The sequence below is a fragment of the Lontra canadensis genome, unplaced genomic scaffold (genome assembly GCF_010015895.1).
Source record: "Lontra canadensis isolate GAN:19392208 unplaced genomic scaffold, GSC_riverotter_1.0 scaffold104, whole genome shotgun sequence".
Taxonomy (NCBI): domain Eukaryota; kingdom Metazoa; phylum Chordata; class Mammalia; order Carnivora; family Mustelidae; genus Lontra; species Lontra canadensis.
The window spans coordinates 1,541,890-1,565,402 of NW_022631098.1; the positions used below are offsets into that span (position 1 = coordinate 1,541,890).

At 41.8% G+C, this 23,513-nt stretch overlaps 1 protein-coding gene across 2 annotated transcripts in view; it reads right to left on the reverse strand.

The window, feature by feature from the left end:
• CWF19L2 (CWF19 like cell cycle control factor 2) overlaps positions 1–13,435 on the reverse strand; it is a 136,018-nt gene extending 122,583 nt beyond the window's left edge. For both annotated transcript variants that reach the window (XM_032838471.1, XM_032838470.1), the window contains exons 1-3: positions 13,303–13,435; positions 11,658–11,768; positions 10,771–10,893 (exon numbers count right to left, since the gene is read on the reverse strand). In XM_032838471.1, coding sequence (XP_032694362.1) covers positions 10,771–10,893; positions 11,658–11,768; positions 13,303–13,395 — 327 coding nt within the window. In that variant the 5' untranslated portion in view covers positions 13,396–13,435. The remainder of the gene's footprint in view (positions 1–10,770; positions 10,894–11,657; positions 11,769–13,302) is intronic.
• Between the last annotated feature and the right edge of the window lie 10,078 nt (positions 13,436–23,513).

A 23,513-nucleotide genomic window follows, 5' to 3' on the forward strand; every position in this document is an offset into this window, starting at 1 on the left:
CTAGAGAGAGGCAATGATGCTCCCAGCTCAGGAGGACTTGTAGGGAGCAGGGTGACACTTAAGATGTTTTGTAAGCCAAGTGGCAGAGAGATTGAAAATTGTCATACAAGAAGCAGAGACCCAGAAGGAGGCTCTTCTAATAGTCTGTTGGAGAGGAATAGGGGAGGAGTCAAGAAGGCGGAGAAGTAGCAGCTGAGGCGACATCAGGCAGCGGAGATCAGCTAGATAGCTTATCTAAACATTGCAAACACCTACAAATCCAACGGGAGATCGAAGAGAAGAACAGCAATTCTAGAAACAGAAAATCAACCCCTTTCTGAAAGGTAGGACTGGCGGAGAAGTGAATCCAAAGCGACGGGAAGATAGACCGCGGGGGGAGGGGCCGGCTCCCGGCAAGCGGCGGAGCAACGGAGCACAAAATTGGGACTTTTAAAAGTCTGTTCCGCTGAGGGACATCGCTCCAGAGGCTTAACCGGGGTGAAGCCCACGCGGGGTCCGCGTGGCCTCAGGTCCCGCAGGGTCACAGAAGGATCGGGGGTGGCTGAGTGTCGCAGAGCTTACAGGTATTAGAACGGGGAAGCCGGCTACAGAGGCAGAGCCGAGGAGTGAGCTCACAGCTCCGGGTTACCTTGAACCGCTCGCAGGCTCACTGAGCTCGGAGCACGGCCGGAGGCCAGGCAAACGGGAGTAATTGGGCGCTGTTCTCTGAGGGCGCACTGAGGAGTGGGGCCCCAGACTCTGGGCTCCTCCGGGCCGGAGACTGGGCGGCCGCCATCTTCATTCCCGTCCTCCGGACTCTACGGAAAGCGCTCAGGGAACAAAAGCTCCCGAAAGCAAACCCGAGCGGATTACTCAGCCCGGCCCCGGGTAAGGGCGGTGCGACTCCGCTGGGGGCAAAGACACTTGAGAATCACTACAACAGGCCCCTCCCCCAGAAGAGCAACGAGAAACCCAGCCAGGACCAAGTTGGAGAGGGGCCAATGGGTAGATCACCTACTAAGGAGTGCAGTTTCATTACCAAGGAGAGCAGCGGAATTCCAGAGGAGGAGAAAGCAAAGCACTGAATCATGGTTTTCTCCCCATGATTCATTAGTCTTGCAGTTAATTTAATTTGTGGGGTTTTTTTTAATTTCAATTTTTTTTTTCTTCTGCTAAATTTTTTTTAACTTTTACCCTTCTGTTTTTTAACGTTTTTTAACTAATTTACCTAATATATATGTTTATTTTCTTTTTTATATTTTTTCTTTATTCATTTTCTTTTTTTAATTGTTTCTTTTTTTTTTTTCTGAACCTCTTTTTATCCCCTTTCTCCCCCCCACGATTTGGGGTCTCTTCTGATTTGGTTAAAGTGTATTTTCCTGGGGTCTTTGCCACCCTTTTAGTATTTTACTCGCTCCTTCATATACTCTTAGCTGGACAAAATGACAAGGCTGAAAAATTCACCACAAAAAAAAAGAGTAAGAGGCAGTACCGAAGGCTAGGGACCTAATCAATACAGACATTGGTAATATGTCAGATATAGAGTTCAGAATGATGAATCTCAAGGTTCTACCCGGGCTCAAAAAGGGCATGGAAGATATTAGAGAAACCCTCTCGGGAGATATAAAAGCCCTTTCTGGAGAAATAAAAGACTAAAATCTAACCAAGTTGAAATCAAAAAAGCTATTAATGAGGTGCAATCAAAAATGGAGGCTCTCACTGCTAGGATAAATGAGGCAGAAGAAAGAATTAGTGATATAGAAGACCAAATGACAGAGAATAAAGAAGCTGAGCAAAAGAGGGACAAACAGCTACTGGACCACGAGGGGAGAATTCGAGAGATAAGTGACACCATAAGACGAAACAACATTAGAATAATTGGGATTCCAGAAGAAGAAGAAAGAGAGAGGGGAGCAGAAGGTATACTGGAGAGAATTATTGGAGAGAATTTCCCCAATATAGCAAAGGGAACAAGCATCAAAATCCAGGAGGTTCAGAGAACCCCACTCAAAATCAATAAGAATAGGTCCATCCACACCCCGTTACCTAATAGTCAAATTTACAAGTCTTAGTGACAAAGAGAAAATCCTGAAAGCAGCCCGGGAAAAGAAGTCTGTAACATACAATGGTAAAAATATTAGATTGGCAGCAGACTTATCCACAGAGACCTGGCAGGCCAGAAAGAGCTGGCATGATATATTTAGAGCACTAAATGAGAAAAACATGCAGCCAAGAATACTATATCCAGCTAGGCTATCATTAAAAATAGAAGAAGAGATCAAAAGCTTCCAGGACAAACAAAAACTGAAAGAATTTAAACACCAAACCAGCTCTACAGGAAATATTGAAAGGGGTCCTCTAAGCAAAGAGAGACCCTAAATGTAGTAGATCAGAAAGGAACAGAGACAATATACAATAACAGTCACCTTACAGGCAATACAATGGCACTAAATTCGTATCTCTCAATAGTTACCCTGAATGTTAATGGGTTAAATGCCCCAATCAAAAGACACAGGGTGGGCGCCTGGGTGGCTCAGTGGGTTAAGCCGCTGCCTTCGGCTCAGGTCATGATCCCAGGGTTCTGGGATCGAGTCCCGCATCGGGCTCTCTGCTCAGCAGGGAGTCTGCTTCCCTCTCTCTCTCTCTGCCTGCCTCTCTGTCTACTTGTGATCTCTCTCTGTCAAGTAAATAAATAAAATCTTTAAAAAAAAAAAAAAAAAAAAGACACAGGGTATCAGAATGGATAAAAAAACAAAACCCATCTATATGTTGCCTACAAGAAACTCATTTCAGACCCGAAGACACCTCCAGATTTAAAGTGAGGGGGTGGAAAACAATTTACCATACTAATGGACATCAGAAGACAGCAGGGGTGGCAATCCTTATATCAGATCAATTAGATTTTAAGCCAAAGACTATAATAAGAGATGAGGAAGGACATTATATCATACTCAAAGGATCTGTCCAACAACAAGATCTAACAATTTTAAATATCTATGCCCCTAATGTGGGAGCAGCCAACTATATAAATCAATTAATAACAAAATCAAAGAAACACATCAACAATAATACAATAATAGTAGGGGAATTTAACACTCACCTCACTGAAATGGACAGATCATCCAAGCAAAAGATCAACAAGGAAATAAAGGCCTTAAATGACACACTGGACCAGATGGACATCACAGATATATTCAGAACATTTCATCCCAAAGCAACAGAATACACATTCTTCTCTAGTGCACATGGAACATTCTCCAGAATAGATCACATCCTGGGTCCTAAATCAGGTCTCAACTGGTATCAAAAGATTGGGATCATTCCCTGCATATTTTCAGACCACAATGCTCTGAAGCTAGAACTCAATCACAAGAGGAAATTTGGAAAGAAGCCAAATACATGGAGACTAAACAGCATCCTTCTAAAGAATGAATGGGTCAACCAAGAAATTAAAGAAGAATTGAAAAAATTCATGGAAACAAATGATAATGAAAACACAATGGTTCAAAATCTGTGGGACACAGCAAAGGCAGTCCTGAGAGGAAAATATATAGCGGTACAAGCCTTTCTCAAGAAACAAGAAAGGTCTCAAGTACACAACCTAACCCTACACCTAAAGGAGCTGGAGAAAGAACAAGAAAGAAACCCTAAACCCAGCAGGAGAAGAGAAATCATAAAGATCAGAGCAGAAATCAATGAAATAGAAACCAAAAAAACAATAGAACAAATCAATGAAACTAGGAGCTGGTTCTTTGAAAGAATTAAAAAGTTTGATAAACCCCTGGCCAGACTTATCAAAAAGAAAAGAGAAAGGACCCAAATAAATAAAATCATGAATGAAAGAGGAGAGATCACAACTAACACCAAAGAAATACAAACAATTATAAGAACATACTATGAGCAACTCTACGCCAACAAATTTGACAATCTGGAAGAAATGGATGCATTTCTAGAGACATATAAACTACCACAACTGAAACAGGAAGAAATAGAAAACCCGAACAGACCCATAACCAGTAAGGAGATTGAAACAGTCATCAAAAATCTCCAAACAAAAGCCCAGGGCCAGACGGCTTCCCAGGGGAATTCTACCAAACGTTTAAAGAAGAACTAATTCCTATTCTCCTGAAACTGTTCCAAAAAATAGAAATGGAAGGAAAACTTCCAAACTCATTTTATGAGGCCACATCACCTTGATCCCAAAACCAGACAAGGATCCCATCAAAAAAGAGAACTACAGACCAATATCCTTGATGAACACAGATGCAAAAATTCTCACCAAAATACTAGCCAATAGGATTCAACAGTACATTAAAAGGATTATTCACCACGACCAAGTGGGCTTTATTCCAGGGCTGCAAGGTTGGTTCAACATCCGCAAATCAATCAATGTGATACAATACATTAATAAAAGAAAGAACAGGAACCATATGATACTCTCCATAGATTCTGAAAAAGCATTTGACAAAGTACAGCATCCCTTCCTGATCAAAACTCTTCAAAGTGTAGGGATAGAGGGCACATACCTCAATATTATCAAAGCCATCTATGAAATACCCACGGCAAATATCATTCTCAATGGAGAAAAACTGGAAGCTTTTCCGCTAAGGTCAGGAACATGGCATGAATGTCCATTATCACCACTGCTATTCAACATAGTACTAGAAGTCCTAGCCTCAGCAATCAGACAACAAAAGGAAATTAAAGGCATCCAAATCGGCAAAGAAGAAGTCAAACTATCACTCTTCGTAGATGATATGATACTATATGTGGAAAACCCAAAAGACTCCACTCCAAAACTGCTAGAACTTGTACAGGAATTCAGTAAAGTGTCAGGATATAAAATCAATGCACAGAAAACAGTTGCATTTCTCTACACCAACAACAAGACAGAAGAAAGAGAAATTAAGGGGTCAATCCCATTTACAATTGCACCCAAAACTATAAGATACCTAGGAATAAACCTAACCAAAAAGGCTAAGAATCTATACTCAGAAAACTATAAAGTACTCATGAAAGAAATTGAGGAAGACACAAAGAAATGGAAAAATGTTCCATGCTCCTGGATTAGAAGAACAAATATTGTGAAAATGTCTATGCTACCTAAAGCAATCTACATATTTAATGCAATTCCTATCAAAATACCATCCATTTTTTTCAAAGAAATGGAACAAATAACCCTAAAATTTATATGGAACCAGAAAAGACCTCGACTAGCCAAAGGAATATTGAAAAAGAAAGCCAAAGTTGGTGGCATCACAATTCTGGACTTCAAGATCTATTACAAAGCTGTCATCATCAAGACAGCATGGCACTGGCACAAAAACAGACACATAGATCAATGGAACAGAATAGAGAGTCCAGAAATAGACCCTCAACTCTATGGTCAACTAATCTTCGACAAAGCAGGAAAGAATGTCCAATGGAAAAAAGACAGCCTCTTCAACAAATGGTGTTGGGAAAATTGGACAGCCACATGCAGAAAAATGAAATTGGACCATTTCCTTACACCACACACGAAAATAGACTCAAAATGGATAAAGGACCTCAATGTGAGAAAGGAATCCATCAAAATCCTTGAGGAGAATCAGGCAGCAACCTCTTTGACCTCAACTGCAGCAACATCTTCCTAGGAACATCACCAAAGGCAAGGGAAGCAAGGGCAAAAATGAACTATTGGGATTTCATCAAGATCAAAAGCTTTTGCACAGCAAAGGAAACAGTTAACAAAACCAAAAGACAACTGACAGAATGGGAGAAGATATTTGCAAACGAAATATCAGATAAAGGGCTAGTGTCCAAAAATCTATAGAGAACTTAGTAAACTCAACACCCAAAGAACAAATAATCCAATCAAGAAATGGGCAGAGGGGGGCACCTGGGTGGCTCAGTGGTTTAAGCCTCTGCCTTTGGCTCAGGTCATGATCCCAGGGTCCTGGGATCGATCCCCGCATTGGGCTCTCTGCTCAGCGGGGAGCCTGTTTCCCTTCCTCTCTCTCTGCCTGCTTGTGATCTCTCTCTGTCAAATAAATAAATAAAAATCTAAAAAAAGAAAAAGAAATGGGCAGAGGACATAAACAGACATTTCTGCAAAGAAGACAACCAGATGGCCAACAGACACACGAAAAAATGCTCCACATCACTCAGCATCAGGGAAATACAAATCAAAACCACAGTGAGATATCACCTCACACCAGTCAGAATGGCTAAAATGAACAAGTCAGGAAATGACAGATGCTGGCGAGGATGCGGAGAAAGGGGAACCCTCCTACACTGTTGGTGGGAATGCAAGCTGGTGCAACCACTCTGGAAAACAGCATGGAGGTTCCTCAAAATGTTGAAAATAGAACTACCCTATGACCCAGCAATTGCACTGCTGGGTATTTACCCTAAAGATACAAACGTAGTGATCTGAAGGGGCACGTACACCCGAATGTTTATAGCAGCAATGTCTACAATAGCCAAACTATGGAAAGAGCCTAGATGTCCATCAACAGATGAATGGATAAAGAAGATGTGGTATAGGGGCGCCTGGGTGGCTCAGTGGGTTAAAGCCTCTGCCTTCGGCTCAGGTCATGATCCCAGGGTCCTGGGATCGAGCCCCGCATCGGGCTCCCTGCTCGGCGGGGAGCCTGCTTCCTCTTCTCTCTCTGCCTGCCTCTCTGCCTACTTGTGATCTCTGTCTGTCAAATAAATAAATAAAAAATCTTTAAAAAAAAAAAAAAGATGTGGTATATATACACAATGGAATACTATGCAACCATCAAACGAAATGAAATCTTGCCATTTGCAATGACGTGGATGGAACTAAAGGATATCATGCTTAGCGAAATAAGTCAATTGGAGAAAGACAACTATCATATGATATCCCTGATATGAGGAAGTGAAGATGCAACATGGGGGGTTAAGGGGGTAGGAAAAGAATGAATGAAACAAAATGGCATTGGGAGGGAGACAAACCATAAGTGACTCTTAATCTCACAAAACAAACTGAGGGTTGCTGGGGGCAGGGGGTTTGGGAGAGGGGGGTGATGTTATGGACACTGGGGAGGGTATGTGCTATGGTGAGTGCTGTGAAGTGTGTAAACCTGGCGATTCACAGACCTGTACCCCTGGGGATAAAAATATATTATATGTTTATTAAAAAGAAAAAAAGGAAAAAAAAAAGGAAAGAAAAAAAAAACCTCAAGGAATAATTTTAAGAATCTTTGTCATCAATAAAAGACAAAAATCTAAAAAAAAAAAATAAAAAAGAGTCTCTCTCCCTCCCCCATCTCATCCCCCCACCTCAAGAAATCAACAACAAAAAAGCTACTAACACTAGTACTTAAATTTAGCTAGGTGAAAGATACAAAGTAAATACAGGTTTCTCCACTATCCAAAAGCAGAGGATTCCTATGAAACCTTGTGTAAACCAAAATTGCATAAAATAAAGAAAAAATTATCATTTCATAAAACTGAAAATCATCTTCAGATTTCTTTTGGTTAGCAAAAACAGGTACTAACTTGAACTTTCATAAGCAAAGTGGCATAAAACAAACTTTCAGAGAGAAGGAAAAACCTGTACATGAAAACCAATCGTAAATGTATACACTCATCACAGATACACGGAAACTGCCATTTATTTTTCAAAGATTCCACTTACAGTAGTAACTCAAGAAAATAAAATAGAAAAAAATATATAACAATATGAGGAAGTGGAGATGCAACATGGGGGTTAAGGGGGTAGTAGAAGAATAAATGAAACAAGATGAGATCAGGAGGGAGACAAACCATAAGTGACTCAATCTCACAAAACAAACAGGGTTGCTGGGGGAAGAGGGGGTCAGGAGAGGGTGATGGGGTTATGGACATTGGGGAGGGTATGTGCTATGGTGAGTGCTGTGAAGTGTGTAAACCTGGCGATTCACAAACCTGTACCCCTGGGGATAAAAATATATTATATGTTTATAAAAATTTTTTAAAAATTTTTTTAAAAATAAATTAAAAAAAGGAAAAAAATATAACAAAAGATATGGACAACATCTCCACTGAAAATTCCAAAACACTACGGGAGAAGCTGATGGAGAGGTATACGACAGCATGATGGGTGGGAAGACTGGCTATTTTAAGGTATTATATTAATTCTCCCAAAATTAATCTGTTGATGCAGAACAATTCCAGTAGACATTTTTACTTAAAGTAATGGGCTAATTCTAAAATTTATTTTTAAAATACAAAGAAGAACTTAAGAGTAACCAAAATAATTTTCAAAAAACAAAATCACAGCATTTACACTACCTATTCTAAGACTTAACCTTAAGCTAAGTAATTAAGAAAGTGTGTTTACTGGCCAAGGAGAGATGTGTAGCTCAATGGGATAGAATATAGAGTCTAGATATTAACTCAAAAATAACTGCTCGAGGGCGCCTGGGTGGATCAGTGGATTAGGCCTCTGCCTTTGGCTCAGGTCATGATCCCAGGGTCCTGGGATTGAGACCCGCATCTGGCTCTCTGCTCGGTGGGGAGCCTGCTTTCCTTCCTCTCTCTGCCTGCCTCTCTGCCTACTTGTGATCTCTGTCAGTCAAATAAATAAATGAAATCTTTAAAAAAAAAAAAAAAGACATACATACAGATAACCCTTGAACAACAAGGTGGTTAAGGGCGCTGACTGCCCACACAGTCAAAGATCCACATATAACTTTGGATGCCCCAAAAAACTTTACTCATAGCCTACGAGTTGACCAGACAACTCACTTGATAATATTAACAAGATAAACATGTTATTTTTTATGTTGTATGTATTATACACTGTATTCTTACAATAAAGTAAGCTAGAGAAAAGAAAATGTTAAGAAAATCATTAGGAAGAGAAAATACAATTACAGTACTATACTGTATTTATCTAAAATCCATCTGCTTGGGGGGTCTGGGTGGCTCAGTGGGTTAAGCCTCTGCCTTGGGCTCAGGTCATGATCTCAAGGTCCTGGGATCAAGCCCCGCATCGGGCTCTCTCTACTCAGCAGGGAGCCTGCTTCCCCCTCTCTCTCTGCCTGCCTCTCTGCCAACCTGTGATCTCTCTCTCTCTGTCAAATAAATAAATAAATAGTAAAATAAAATCCATGTGCTTATAAGCAGATCCATTAAGTTCAAACCCATGCCATTGCAAGGTCAACTGTATTTCCAGGAAAGAACAAAAAAATATAACAGGTCACTGTGTCTCTAAGAAGGGAAAGCAAGAACCCTTAATCAAATTACATAAATAGTTTACTCAGCCTAGCACATCTGTCCCTACGGGACAGAGATTCTTAACATGTGATCTCTGCCTAAACTCTAGGGAGTTTTCTAAATTCCACTGAAATGAACAACTTTGAATATAAATTTCTTTTTGGAAAAAGGATCACTTTTTCAGGATCTCGATGGGATCCGGAACTCAATATACAATTGTGGAAACAGTGCCTCTGCCTTTTTTATATTTTAAGATTTTCTAACTGACTTTCTCCGGAATTACACTTAATTTTTTTCTATATAACTTAAATATTCCTACCATTACAAAAATATGCTGGCTACTTGACAAAACTATCCAGCTGTATTTCTCGCTATGAATTCATAAACTGCATTCTCATATAAGAGAGGCCTTAATGAGCCATTTATCATCTTGGTGTACTGCCAAAAACTCAGTTCCTAGAAGTACAAGAGGACCAGACATCGGAATCTGGTGATTCAACGACACATATAACCCTCTGAAGATCATACCTAGGACACCAACTATCCCTCAACATCTCTAGCTCACCACTCTCTAACCACAGTGTACCTCCTTCTTTTTTTTTTTCTCCAAGATTTATATGAGAGAAACAGAAGAGCACGCAAGCAGGAAGAGGGGAAGAGGGAGAGAATTTTGAGCAAATTCTATGCCCAGCATGGAGCCTGTGGGCTCTATCTCATGATCCTGAGATCATGATCTGAGCCGAAATCAAGAATCAGAGGCTTAACCAACTGAGCCACCAAGGCGCCCAAACCATGTATGTCTTTCTTCCTAAAAATCAGTATGAAAGATTTACCCTTCCTCTGTGAGTCCTTTTGTCCCAGAACTGGCTAGCGACACAGCCGTGACCGCATTCTCCTTCTTTTGACCCCAGAGATAAATATATAAACATGTCCTATTTTAAAGACTAAATGTTAATTTCTATTAAAAAATAAGAGTAATAAACTCTCAAATGTCTTTTTTTTGAAGATTTTATATATTTATTTGTCAGAGAGAGAGAGAGAAAGAGCACAAGCAGGCAGAGCAGACAGAGGGAGAAGTAGGTTCCCTGCTGAGCAAGGAGCCTGATGTGGGACTCGATCCCAGGGCCCTGGGATCATGACCTAAGCCCAAGGCAGACGCCCAACCGACAGAGCCAGCCAGGCATCCTTGACTCGCAAATATCTTAAAACTCTCTTATTTTTACAGTACTATTCTTTCCTTGCATTCTTCCAATTTTCCAACTACTTCTACTTGATGGCCTTTACTTCCGTCTGGTTCCTCAGTGTTGGGTGTTCCTCTTTTTAACTTTTCTGGACAATCCATCCATTGGCACAGCTTCACCGAGCAATAACTCCTATATCGTATTCCCATCCTCCTACTTTTCTCTGTAACCAATGATCCATATTTCCAGTATTTCCTGGACACCTCCCAGAAGCTGTTTCCCAGGAATTTTCATAACCTAACTAGTAATACTTTTTAAGTTCTCATATATTTTTACATTTCCATACATTATTCCTTTAAATACAATTTTCCCAAGTAGCTACTGTGGTTTAACACATACTTACTGATGAACTATCTGTTGACTCATTGCTTTTTTCATACTTCTGTTTCTTACTCTTTTTTTTCTTCTCTTTCTTTACTTTTTTTGAGTGTTTGTCTTTTTTCTTCTTTTTCTTAACAGAGTGTTCCTATAAATAATCATTTTAAAGAAGTAAGAAAGGAACTGGTTTTATCTTACATTAAAACAAATATTTAGAGGGAAATAAATCTGCATTCCAAAAACTACATTTTCATGAAATGAGACAATACACATGACAAAATAAAATCTCCTAAGAAACTTTAACACACTTCTGTAATATATGCACTGCTAATAAATCGTATAGCTGAGGTATCTTTTCAGAAAAATATGAGGGAAGTTTTGGTCTTTATATACAGATTCATCTGACAGACAGATATAATCAAATAAATACATTTCTACTCAAATGTATGCACACAGACACACATACATAAACATATATCCTCTGTGGCCACAACAGAATTTATAAAAGATTATTAGGCCATATAAAATATAACAAGACAACATAAATTAAAAATGGAAATGGAAAATAAGAATTCAAACAGAAAACCATGACATTAAACTTTAAAATGCATAATTTTTTAGAACCATAAGCTTGATACAAGTGGGCCAGAAATTTGCTAATCTACCAGTCAACTCAAGTAACAAAATCTGTCCAATGTTATAATGTCCAAAATATTAAAATATATTTCTGAAAAAAAATATATATATATATATCATTTCTGTCAGAGAGATAAAATCAGTCAGTAATGCCACCTATGTGATAGTCATTCTGTAACTTTTGAAAATACTAATAAAGTTGCTATTCCAATATTAACTTGAATAAATACAAAAAAAGACAGATCTGTTACATCAAGTGAACCTGTTAGTATTCACCTGGGAGAACTGTTCAATTCGCTCATTCACATCAGGTAGCATCCATGTATCCTCACCCCGAAGTCGTTTAAGTTCTTTACGCCTTTCTTCCTTTTCAAAATTGGCTTTAGCCTGAAACAATGAAAAATGAAAAATTAACAACTTACCAATTGCTTTTCATGAGGAGTAAAAAAAATAAAACAAAACCATTTTCCACTTTCATATAAGGTCTCATCAGTCACTGTCTGTCCCTTGCCAGGAATTTGCTTCCATAAACAAAATAAAACTCTCCTTCCATATTACCAATCACATCACCAATCTCTAGTGAATCAAGGATAGAATCCTGGGACCTATAGCATATCTTCCCCCTCCCTAAGCTCCCTACCTTAAATAGGACATGAATCTCCTTCCTTCACCATCCCACTGCTACTGCCTGAGACTTCTGGAACTGTCAAGAGATTGACCATGCCTTCAATGTGCAATGCCCATATCCTTCTATCCAAGCCCCCAAAACGCTTCAGGAAGAATTATCTTTCTAAAGCCAAATGATCATATTGCTAATTTATATTCACCCTTCAACAAAAGTAAAATAAAATGAGTTTTCCCCAGGAGGTTGCTTCTGCCTTTTCATTCTCTCTCCAAATTCCAAAGCTGGTTTTGGTCCTTACCAAACTCTATGCATATCTCCACTATAAAATTTACTTTCACTTACAAATCTGACTCGCTCCAAAAACTACCTAAAATACCAAAAAGGCAAGGATGGAGAATATTTATTATGAATATAGGTATAAATATGCTGAAATCATAGGACAATACCAATCTTTCATCTGTCCAATACTAACTGCCCACTCTTCACCTTAAAATCTGGGCATAGTCATTATACACACCCCCCACCAGCTCCTTTTCTTCTGCATTTATTGAACTCTTCCGTCTTAAAACCAATAAAAACAAAAACCTTCACTTGTACCTTATGTTGATCTCAAGCTACAAATTTTCCCCTTGAATGACACACTTCCTACATCTTGTCACATAATACAGTTCACTTTCCCCATTCTTTATAAGTTACCTCTATACACCTCAATCTTGGTGAGAAATACCACGTTTCTTAACCTTTTTCGAGGGGCTACATTTTCTGAGTCTCTTCCGTCAACCCTTGTATGGATCGGTAAGGATTTACAATAACCCTGGATTCGATATCAATAATAAGACAAGAGAAGGAAACGGTCGAACAATCTATTCCAATGTGCCTCACGTGTGTTTCTGAAAACGGAAATGTTTATTTCAGATACAGAAGGAGGGAGGACTGAGGCTGTCAAATGCGCTGGCAAAGTCGCATTAGTGGCGGAGGTTCTCAAAAGTGCGCAGCCCAGATGATCAAATAATGGAAATACCAAAAAGGGTAAACTTAAAAAGTTAGGAAACTCGATAAAGAAACAGGTCCTCTTAAAAAGAGAATGAGCAGTTGTAGACTGCCAACGCATCTAGGGAGGCAGGAAATACCCACGAGTTTTCGGGCATCGCAAAGGGAGACCCTGCCCTCACCCAGATAAGGTGAGACACTGAGGTGGCGAGAGGAGAAGGGGTAAAGGAGAGCCAGAGGCCTGGCTCCCAGGAACCGTCCACTCCCACGATTCTAAATGACTCCAAAGCCCCAGAACGGAGATACCTGGCGCAACACTTCGGCCCTAGCAATCCTGGTCTGTTCTTTACGTTCTTCGATACTCCTCGCACTTTCAAATCTACCACTAGCAGCCGCCATCCTTGTTGTCGTAAAACTAGGAAGCCGGCACAAAAGTCTCAGTTTACGACTGTCGTAATTTAATAAACAAAAGCGGACTTCCGCCTGGAGGGAGTAGGAGGGGCGCTGCTCCACCTACGGAGCATGCGCGAGTGTGAGAGCCGCTTAAAGTTGGCGGCGATGACGCAAACTTCAGGGTTCAGAGGAGACCTTGCAGAGTAAGTTGGGGAGCGGTGCTCCTTTCGTAAACTGGACGTCCCGCTGCAGGAGTAGTGACACTGTGCATTTATGCGCGCTTTGCACGTTACCAACGGCATTCTCTTCTGTTTCCTTTCAAAATCTACAACGTCGAGTCTCGTCGAAGTTCGGTCCCTACGTCTCGAAATTTTCCACCAAACTGCCCTTCTGAGCCAAGAAATTCCTGTGTGGAGGGATCTCCTGAAGGGGGGAGGGAGAGACCATTTGCTCTGAAGTTCCGGTGCTTTGCTACAATTCGGGAAAACTTTCTTAAAAGACAAAGCAGCCTAAACCTATAGTAAAAGTACGCACCGTGAACTTGGGAAAATCAACCCAGGACAGCCAACATGGAGACCTATTCTAGTAAAACTATCGGATTTTAAAAGGAGAAAAGTACCTGGAGCATACAGGCAGAAAGATCGATTCAGTTGTTGTTGTTGTTGTCGTTGTTGTTGTTAACTTTCGTTGTTTAACTTTGTTTTTTCGTAAATATAAATAAATGCGGCACCAGTAATCCTACATGGAGATTCGTCTCTAAAAGATGGGTTACTGAGGACAAAAATAAATTTTATCCAGTATGGCTTAAAATATGCAGTGGGGTTTTTTGTTTTGTTTTGTTTTGTTTCTTAAAGATTTTATTTACTTATTTGACAGATCACAAGTAGGCAGGGAGGCAGGCAGAAAGAGAGGGGGGAAGCAGGGTCCCTGCTGAGCAGAGAGCCCGATGCGGGACTCGATCCCAGGACCCTGAGATCATCACCTGAGCCGAAGGCAGAGACTTTAACCCACTGAGCCACCCAGGTTCCCCAATATGCAGTGTTTTTAAGTCGTTTAAACCTATTAATTGTTCATATGTTCCATTAAATAAAAGTTTCATTTATAAACTAAACTAAAATAAATGATAATAAAAATGGAGTTTCTGTATGTTGTATGTGTGTGTTATGTAAAAATTGAATGAATGAAGATGGATTCAGTTGTAAGAGAAAGGACATCAAATTGGCATCGGACTTGTTAGGTCATCTTTCTCTTCCAATTCCTTTCCTTTTCATTCCCTTCCTGTACAGTTTAGCCTGAAGTCATCTGTTGGGTGGGCTGAGCAAGCTATGCTTGTGTGCAGAGGCAGTGGACAAGTGCTCTGAGCACAAAGGGTTGAGAAGGGGGCTCCTGCGGCAGAGGAGCAGCTGGAACCGTGGCATCAGGGCCCAAGAAGGGCAGACTGTGCATCCGTGGGGGAGGGAGCCTGAGTGGGAGAACCTACCACAGGGGGAGGAGAACATCCATGCCAGGAAGGGAGCTGTGAGGGCAGCAGATGCTGGTTACATCCTGGATGATTGCACAAAGAAGTTAATATACTAGGTTGATAACCTTTTTGAAGAACAGAGTTTCAAACATGGAAATGAAGCAAACTCAAATGAACCCTGTGATGTTGAATGGGAATTGGAGGTATTCATAAGAACTCATGTCTTCAATATACACAGGTAGACACGGAAATACAGATATTTCTGTGTATCTGTATCTTTGTATCTATATAATCCATCTCCCTAGCTCTGTCCATTAAGAGGACCCGGGAATAGCAACGCTCTGGTATCTAGTGCCCAGATGCTGGCTTTGACAATTTTGAGCTTTACCTGAGCCCTGTGCTCCTGAAAACAGTTGTTTTAGGGGCAGGGGTAGGAATACGCCCACCCTTTTGTGTTCCAGGAAATGGCTTAACTGTAAAGAACCATCCTTCCCAAGTGATTCAGATAAGACTTGCTCATGACCTCCTTATTTACTGTAACGAGTCCTTCTAAATACGCATCTCCAACCCCTCAGAGGCCAATAAAATGTTCCCTTACTTTATTCTGCATATATTTCATGCGTTCAGTTGGGTGCCTCAACATAGGAAGACATGAGCTGAGGAAAGAGCAATGACCTGTGGGTCCCACCTGAATCCTCGCTAAAATACACAGCGACACAGGGACGAAGTACATGGATACACACATTGATAGAGACAGCAGAGGGCTGAGATCTTCGTTTTACCCTCACCTAGGAAATAAATGAGTTTATGTATTTAAATTAATTATGGTTCTTATTTGCTTAAAGTATTGATTTATTATGTATCTATCATTCTAATTTTACTTATTTTAAAACTTTAGTTCACTTTTATCTTATTTAGAAGGTAAGTATTTATGTTTTGTCTTTATTACATTGTTGCCTTTAAACAGTTGAAATAACAAAACAGGGGCCTCATTGGAAAGAAACATGGGGGACCCCTGGGTGGCTCAGTAGTTAACCATCTGTCTTCCGCTCAGGTCACGATCAAAGGGTCCTGGGGTCAAGCCCCACATTGGGCTCCCTGCTTGGTGGGAAATCTGCTTCTCCCTCTCCCACTCCCCCTGCTTGTGTTCCCTTTCTTGCTTGGTCTCTCTGTCAAATAAGCAAATAAAATCTTTAAAAAAGGAAGGAAGGAAGGAAGGAAGGGAGGGAGGGAAGGAGGGAGGGAGGGCTGGCTGTGAAGTGTTACACTTGGAGGAGTGGTGTGGTTTGTGGGTTTCCATGGACACAGAAGATCTCTAATTGCCTGCCAATATTTAATGTTTTTATTTTGCCTCAGTTATCCTGTTTTAACTTCCTAACCTTCCTCTGATTCATCAGAGAAGACTGATGAAAATTACAGATTTGTGACTTTACAGCAACGAGATCCCAAGAGTACTTCACTGATGCTCATTTATTCATCAAATATGCATCAAACATAGACCGTATGACAGGCACTGTAAACAGCTGAACTTAAAAGATGAAAGCTGCTAGTCGTTTCTTCAAAAGCTTACAGTCCAGCAGGGAAGGCAAACAAGTAAACCAGAAGTAAACAAGTAAACCACAAGTAAACAAGGTCAGTGAGTAAATGACCTTGACCTCTCTTGAATGAAACAGGCACATGCCTGTCTCAGGTCATTTGCAAACACTTGTCCCTCAGCCTGGATTACTGTTTCTAAAGTATGTAAATATTCATATAGCTTCAACAAGACACACTCAGAGAGGTCTTACTTAAATCACTGCTCCCTTAGTCCTCTATCAGTAATCATTTTTATGAGGCTTTGGTTAACCTTTAGTTTCGTTTTAAAACTATAGGCACAGATGAAGCATAACAGATATTATGTGCCTTGTGATGTGATATAATAGGAAATACACTGCTGACAAGGCATTTTTGCCCAAAAAAAAAAAGGCCCATGAATTCAATCCAACCTCTAGATCTAACTAATTTAATGAAAACACAGGAGCTAGAGAAACAAGTGAAGTGACATTACATGGAAGTGATCCAACAAATCCAATATTTTACTACATCCTGGAGATCTCTTCCTGATTTCTTTTTACAGCTGCGCAGCATCCTATCACAAGAATTTATTCATTCATCTATGGCCTGTTTTCCCCCACCCAAAATAAGTGCTCTTAGAGCAGGGATTTTACCTTCTAAGACAGTGCCAGCCATCAATACACGTTTGTGGAGCTGTCTGATTTGATTGGCTGGATCCAGGAGGCTGTGCCCCTCACAGCTGGTGCATCTCAGGTCAGGGTAGCCAGCCAAGGCAGAGCCAATGCGAGGGCTCTCTGTACCTGCGCACCCCGTCCCATCGGTATCCAAGGAGTCTGCCACCGAACATCCTCTTGTGGTCCCGGGATGGTTTACACAGTGACCTCGAAACTCTGGCAGTCAGAAGGGCTTTGAAAGGTCATTTTATGGGGGAGAAAAAAAACAGCCCTTCTACTGAAAGACTCCCGGGAAATGGGCATTGGAGGAAACAAAGACTAGACCTTTGGATACTCCTATACTGCCACTCCTGTTTGCCTACACAAGGCGGGGAAAGGCCGCCTGATACTGTCAGGGCGAAGACCAGAGTGGCCCGCATTGCCTGCACCTGTATTCATGGCCCAGGTCTGCTCTGCCAGGGCCTGCCACTCTGGAAGGTTATGCAGCCCCAGGAGGCCTAGCCGGGCCAGATACTGACATTATCTGCTCCCATTCCTTGCTGAACACAGCCAATGCTCAATGGAAGATGGCATGTTGAAATCTGGTGTCTGCGTGTGTGACAGACATGTGCAGGGCTCGAGACCTGCATGGCTCCCACCCTTCTCTCCTTCCACACCTCCCAGCCCCCCTGCCTTAGTCACAGGAGCCTCATTTCTGTGCCCCTTCCCGCAGATGGCCTTTGCACTTGCTTGTCATTAATGTCTCAGATCAAATGTCCCTTCCTTGAGGACGCCTTCCCTGACCACACAATCTCCTTTCCCCATCCTGACAATACTCCCCAATTACTCTGTCACACACCCCTCTATTGTACATTCATGCTCTCACTTCCCTCTATGCACAACTATCCTGACTGGTTCGGTTTGGAGGTTGTTTTGTCTTTGTTTTTGCCAACCTGTTTGTTTCCTACTGTATCCCCAGCATCTAGCAAAGAGTCTGTCACACGGCAGCTCAACGAATTCAGTGAATGGAGGAATTTATCTAAAGAAATGTATTAATCCATTTGTGGTGTTAAAACGCTCTTCACAAACGTCATTTGTTTGGAATTCATACTAATTCTTGAAGGACATCACAAGTTTTCAGTTCATACAGACTCTCTCAAAAACATTTTTCTACAAACTGGCTGACCTGCTCCATAAAGAGAACTTGTTGGAAAATGCTTAACCTATCTCTATGGGGGTGGTTTCTGTATAGGGGTTACATTCTATCACCCATGGGTAAGGCAGGCACAGTCAAAACTATCCTCGGAAAATCCTTCAAATCGCCCATCAAACACAGCTCGTCTAGAGAAGACAACAGTAATATACATGCGTTCATGCGTAATGGGTACGGCGACCTACGATTTCACCAGAGCCCTGTAGGTCTTGAAGATTAAAACTTACCCTGTAAGAAGGATGACCATACGTCCCAGTTTTCATGGTGAAGCTACCAATAGCTTTTTCCTTTTGGAAGTGTCCCAGTTTGGATGATATATGATATGGCCTCTCGTCTGTGAGGATCTTAATTCTTTTTCAACACAAGCCTGCCTATCTTCAGATGAAGGTAGGGTTGAAGAGTCTTTTCGAACAATATGTCGAAGTCTGTAACACAGACTTAAATATCCCTGTCTTTCAGCCACAACTGTAATAATTTAGTGGAGTTAGCTGGCTATTAAATGCTCAGGTTCTAAAGCCAGTCTCCTGGGTTAAACATGAACCTTGGCCCTTAACTAGCTGTGTCAGGGGACGTTGTCTGCTTTGTGCCTTGGTTCCTCACCTGTGAAATGGGAATGATGTTGATACATACATCAGAGAACTTCAGTGAGAATTAAATGAGTTAAAACATTAAGACATAGAATAAGTTCAGCCTGAGAAGAGTGCTCAGTGCATGTCAGTAATAATTGTTTTAGACTTCATCATATCCTTGTCAGGTGCCACGCTAAACCATTCTTTCCCTCTAATCTTTATGGCGCGGATGCTGGCTAGATGTACTGCGTTCGTATTTACAAGACCTACAGGAAACTAGGAAAACTGCTTCCCAGTGAGTCCACCATGCCAGGATTTCTCCAGAACTGGCAGATCACTGTTCCTATTGCTGAGCCCCGGAAAGATCAGCCAGCTTCTACCAGACCATGTGGACCCCAGTCAGCTTCACCTCACCTGGCCCACATTGAACAATTCTTAATTAAGAATTGATTTTGAAGGTAAGAGATGTCACCATGATGAATTCTTTCACTAGTGTCTGATGTCTTAGTAGAACTGCTGTGAAAATATTCACTCTCCCCCTGTCTGAGTGTCCTGACTGCCGTGAACACTCGGCAGTCTCCCTCCTGAAAGTTCGGTTCCACCCAGTATTTCTGTTTCTGGTTTTCCTCTCTTGAGGTAAAACTGGGGCTGGATTCTAGGATGGGAACCTGGCTCTGCACTTCAGCTCGGTTGAAGGGGGCTCCCTCTCCTGCCAGCCTCTTCCCTGGGGCTGGACCCTCCTCTTGTTACCTCATACTATTTTGAAAGGATCTCCTAACCTGAAAGATTCCGATCCCTACCAGATGACTAAGATTTGCCATCGGCTCCCCCCTTGGCCCAAACTGCTTAGATATTGACCTTTGCCCTACTCAGAGCAGAACTGGTTAATTCCCCCGATCTTGGTGATTTAAGAATGCTCTTTCTCCAAGGAAGTGACTACATCTTCTGTCCCGGTTATACTTTCTCCCAGCACCTGCTACTATTCCCATGTTCTCTGCACTCAACAGCATGGTGTGACGAGGGGTCAAGATACATCTCAGTGGGCTCCAGACTTCCAGTTTTGCTACATGAGGCTTTCATGAGTTCAAGACCTGGGTTGGCTGAACCTACAGTCAGCAGATTTTTAATCCTGCAAGCAACAAAGGCAGGGAATAACAAAATATTAATTTCTATTTCCCATGCATCAAGTTCATTGTGTTTTAAGTACCAATCAACTTTCAATTATCCATAGTAATGGGAGGGAGTAATGACATACTCCCACAGCACTGCTCTAAATAACATATGCTTTGGAACAAAATTAGTCACCCCAGCAGCAGATGTACTTTGCTGGTTATCCTGTGTTTGTCCTTTTATTGAAATGAGTCTGCTTTCCCTGAGCACTGAGCCTTATAATCATAGGAGAAGACATCACAAAAGCTTTTTCAGCGTCAGAGGCCAGTCAGTCTTGGCTTAGATATTTAGATTAGATGTTTACTGTAGGAAAATCCCATCCATCTGTGAAGAGCCGGTCATGACCTCCTTAGAGGTCATGTAACAAGAGCACATGGTGGAATTAGGGGCGGAAGTGGGGTGTAACTCGGAGTGAGGCATTGACTCCGTGGACAGTTATGCTAACGAAATATGGAAGAATGACACAGGCAGAAAAGAAAGGAGAGAACACACTCAGTGACATCCTGTTGCAAGGTTGACATGTTTAGGCACTGCGGCTATTTACCTCACACTGAAAATAATTTTACAATAAAAGAGTTAATCAAGACTTTGGGAGAGGGCAAAGATCACATTTGCCGAGTGTGTGGTCCATGCCAAGAACGGGGCTAAGCAACTTATGAGCGTTAGCTCCCTGTCCTTGCAACAACCCCAGGAGGAAGGCATTTCCCAGGCGAGCCATTCAGAGAGGGGATGTTCCCCAAGAAGCCAGGATAATCTGATTTCAACGTCAACACTACTCCCTGCTATTTATCTTCTACGGCCTTCCACAGTAGAAAAAGCAGCGGTGTTAAATGTAACGTTAACGGAACATCAAAGAAGAAAAAACATTTCTCACAGTAACTGAGCCCTTTTCATCTGAGCTAAAAGATGATTTGAGTGTTAAATGGCAACTAGGGGTAGAGAGTGGAGAACACATCTCTACTTCCGCCTCCATTTTAGCCCAGTCTTGATTGCGGACCACAGCAGGTCACAGGTCATGGTTTATATAAGCGCCCCACTTCGGCAGGAGTGACTTACAGCTGAGGAAAAGCCACGTGATAGAAAGGGAACAGTCTTTGGGAGCCTAGAAAAGGAAAACGCTGAGAACAAGCATCAGCCATTGTACAAGAGGAAAAAGCAGAGACGACTCCGACGTTTCAATCATCACAGCGATGTGATCTGCCGATGTTTTGTCACCTGAATTTTGACAAGGGAGTGTCTGGAAATTCAAGTGAGAACATATAACCAATTCAAGTAAGAACATATAGCGTGTTAAAGTCTAGTTTCCAGAAAGAAAAGTCTTCCATGAGACAGGAAGTAGAGGGGACTTGATCAGTCTCTTAGGACCTCAGGTATGGAGACTCAGTCACCGGCTTCCGACCAACTCTGGCCTCCCAGTCAAAATTCAGTGTCCGGACCTGCAAGCCTGAGTCCAAAACCTAGACGGTGAGGATCACCAGTGCACCCTCCACTTCAAGTAGCAGGCCCTGTCTGGGGGTGGGGAGGGGGCAGCAAGTCGCCTCATTGCTCAGCATTGCAACCACTTTTGTAACTCCACACTTGTACTAGTTTATATTAACTGAGTGCCCTGAGTGAACACACGCTAGATATCTCACTAAGTAAACATGGCCATTCCCCAGTAGGTCTGTAATCTGAAGAGACAACTCTCCAAGGGACAGGAAGCCCGAAGCCTGACACAGTCCTAGGCGAGCTAGGAGCCTCAAGTATTGTCACTTCTCCAGTTTCTGCCTCTCTCCTCAAGCTCTAGCTTACTTTCCATCACAACTGATCTTCTTGAAGGAAATTCCAAAGGTCTGCATTGTTTTCCTTTTGCCTAATTTCTTACGGAACTATTTCCCACAGTTCCCCAAACCTGCACAATCCATTGTGTCAATGTATATCCAGAAAATACATGGGGTGAATTTAGTAAGAATAATCGTACCCATTATGAGGGATTCGGCAATTCTGCTCTGAAAACCCCATCCGACTTGTTAGGATTTAGCACCTTGAAGGGAACTTCAAGGTCCCTCTGCCCACCTGAGGTAGTTGGAGCACAGACCAAGAGCTCATGTCGAGGCTGACAGCCAAGCGCTTTCCCGTACAAATGTCACTGCAGAAGGTAGTGTTCACCAAAGTTGAGGGGAGGTAAGGCAGGGAAGAGGTGTTAAGAGGTACAAAATGGCACAGTATAGGGTAATGATGCCTTTTAAAATACTTTCATCTGGGGCACCTGGGTGACTCAGTCGTTGCGCGTCTGTCTCCGGGTCAGGGTATGGTCCCAGGATCCTGGGATCGAGCCCCGAATCGGGATCCCTTGCTCGACGGGGAGCCTGCTTCTCCCTCTCCCTCTGCCTGCTTCTCCCTCTGCTTGTGCTCTCTCTCACTGTCAAATAAATGAATAAGATTTTTTTAAATAAAAATAAAATACTTCCATCTGTGGATGGAACTAGAGTATTATGCCGAGTGAAGTAAGTCAATCAGAGAAAGACAAATACCATATGATTTCACTCATATGTGGGATCTAAGAAACAAAACAGATGAACACAAGGGGGGAAAAAGATAGAGGCAAACCAAGAACCAGACTCTGAACTCCAGAGCACACACTGACGGTGACCAGAGGGGAGGTGGGTGGGGGATGGGGGAACAGGTGATGGGGATGAAGGAGGCCACCTGTCGTGATGAGCACTGGATGATGTACACAAGTGCTGAATCACCATGTTGTAGACCCGAAACTAACATTACACTGTATGTTAACTAACTAGAACTTAAATAAAACCTTTAAAAAAATTTATCGCCCTGCAGGAAACTAACCAATTTTTTTACTTGACTTAGCAAGGCTATTTCAGCTTTTCTGCTATAACGGACTATGTATTTTGGTTGTTCACATACTCCTGAAACCAGTGATCTTGTCTTGCTGCTGGTTTTTTCATGACTGGGATGAGCAAAACTTTGATCTGTGCTAAAATTCATCTGGTTTGTGTTATTTTGTACTGTGTTGTGTATTACACCGTATTCTCTCTAACTGCTGGTAACCCCAATCTGTAAATATAATCACATTTAGAAGACCTGTGTTACGTGAGCCAAACTGTTGCTTAAGAAGCAACATTCATGGGGGACCTGGGTGGCTCAGTGGGTTAAGCCTCTGCCTTCGGCTCAGATCATGATCTCGGGGTCCTGGGATCGAGCCCCACATCAGGCTCTCTGGGGAACCTGCTTTCCTCTCTCTCTCTGCCTGCCTCTCTGCCTACTTGTGATCTCTGTCTGTCAAATGAATAAATAAAATCTTAAAAAAAAAAAAAAAGAAGCAACATTCATGGGTCATAAACATGCTTAGGCCTTTGGCAACTCTTGGTCTCCTGAAGTTTATTGAATGGCAGAAAAAAATTACGATTAGTCACCCCCTGGTTCCTATCACCATGAGTGACACTGTCATTATTCTCCAATGCTGAGTCCAGTGGAAGCAGGCAGAGGACTTTTCAATAATT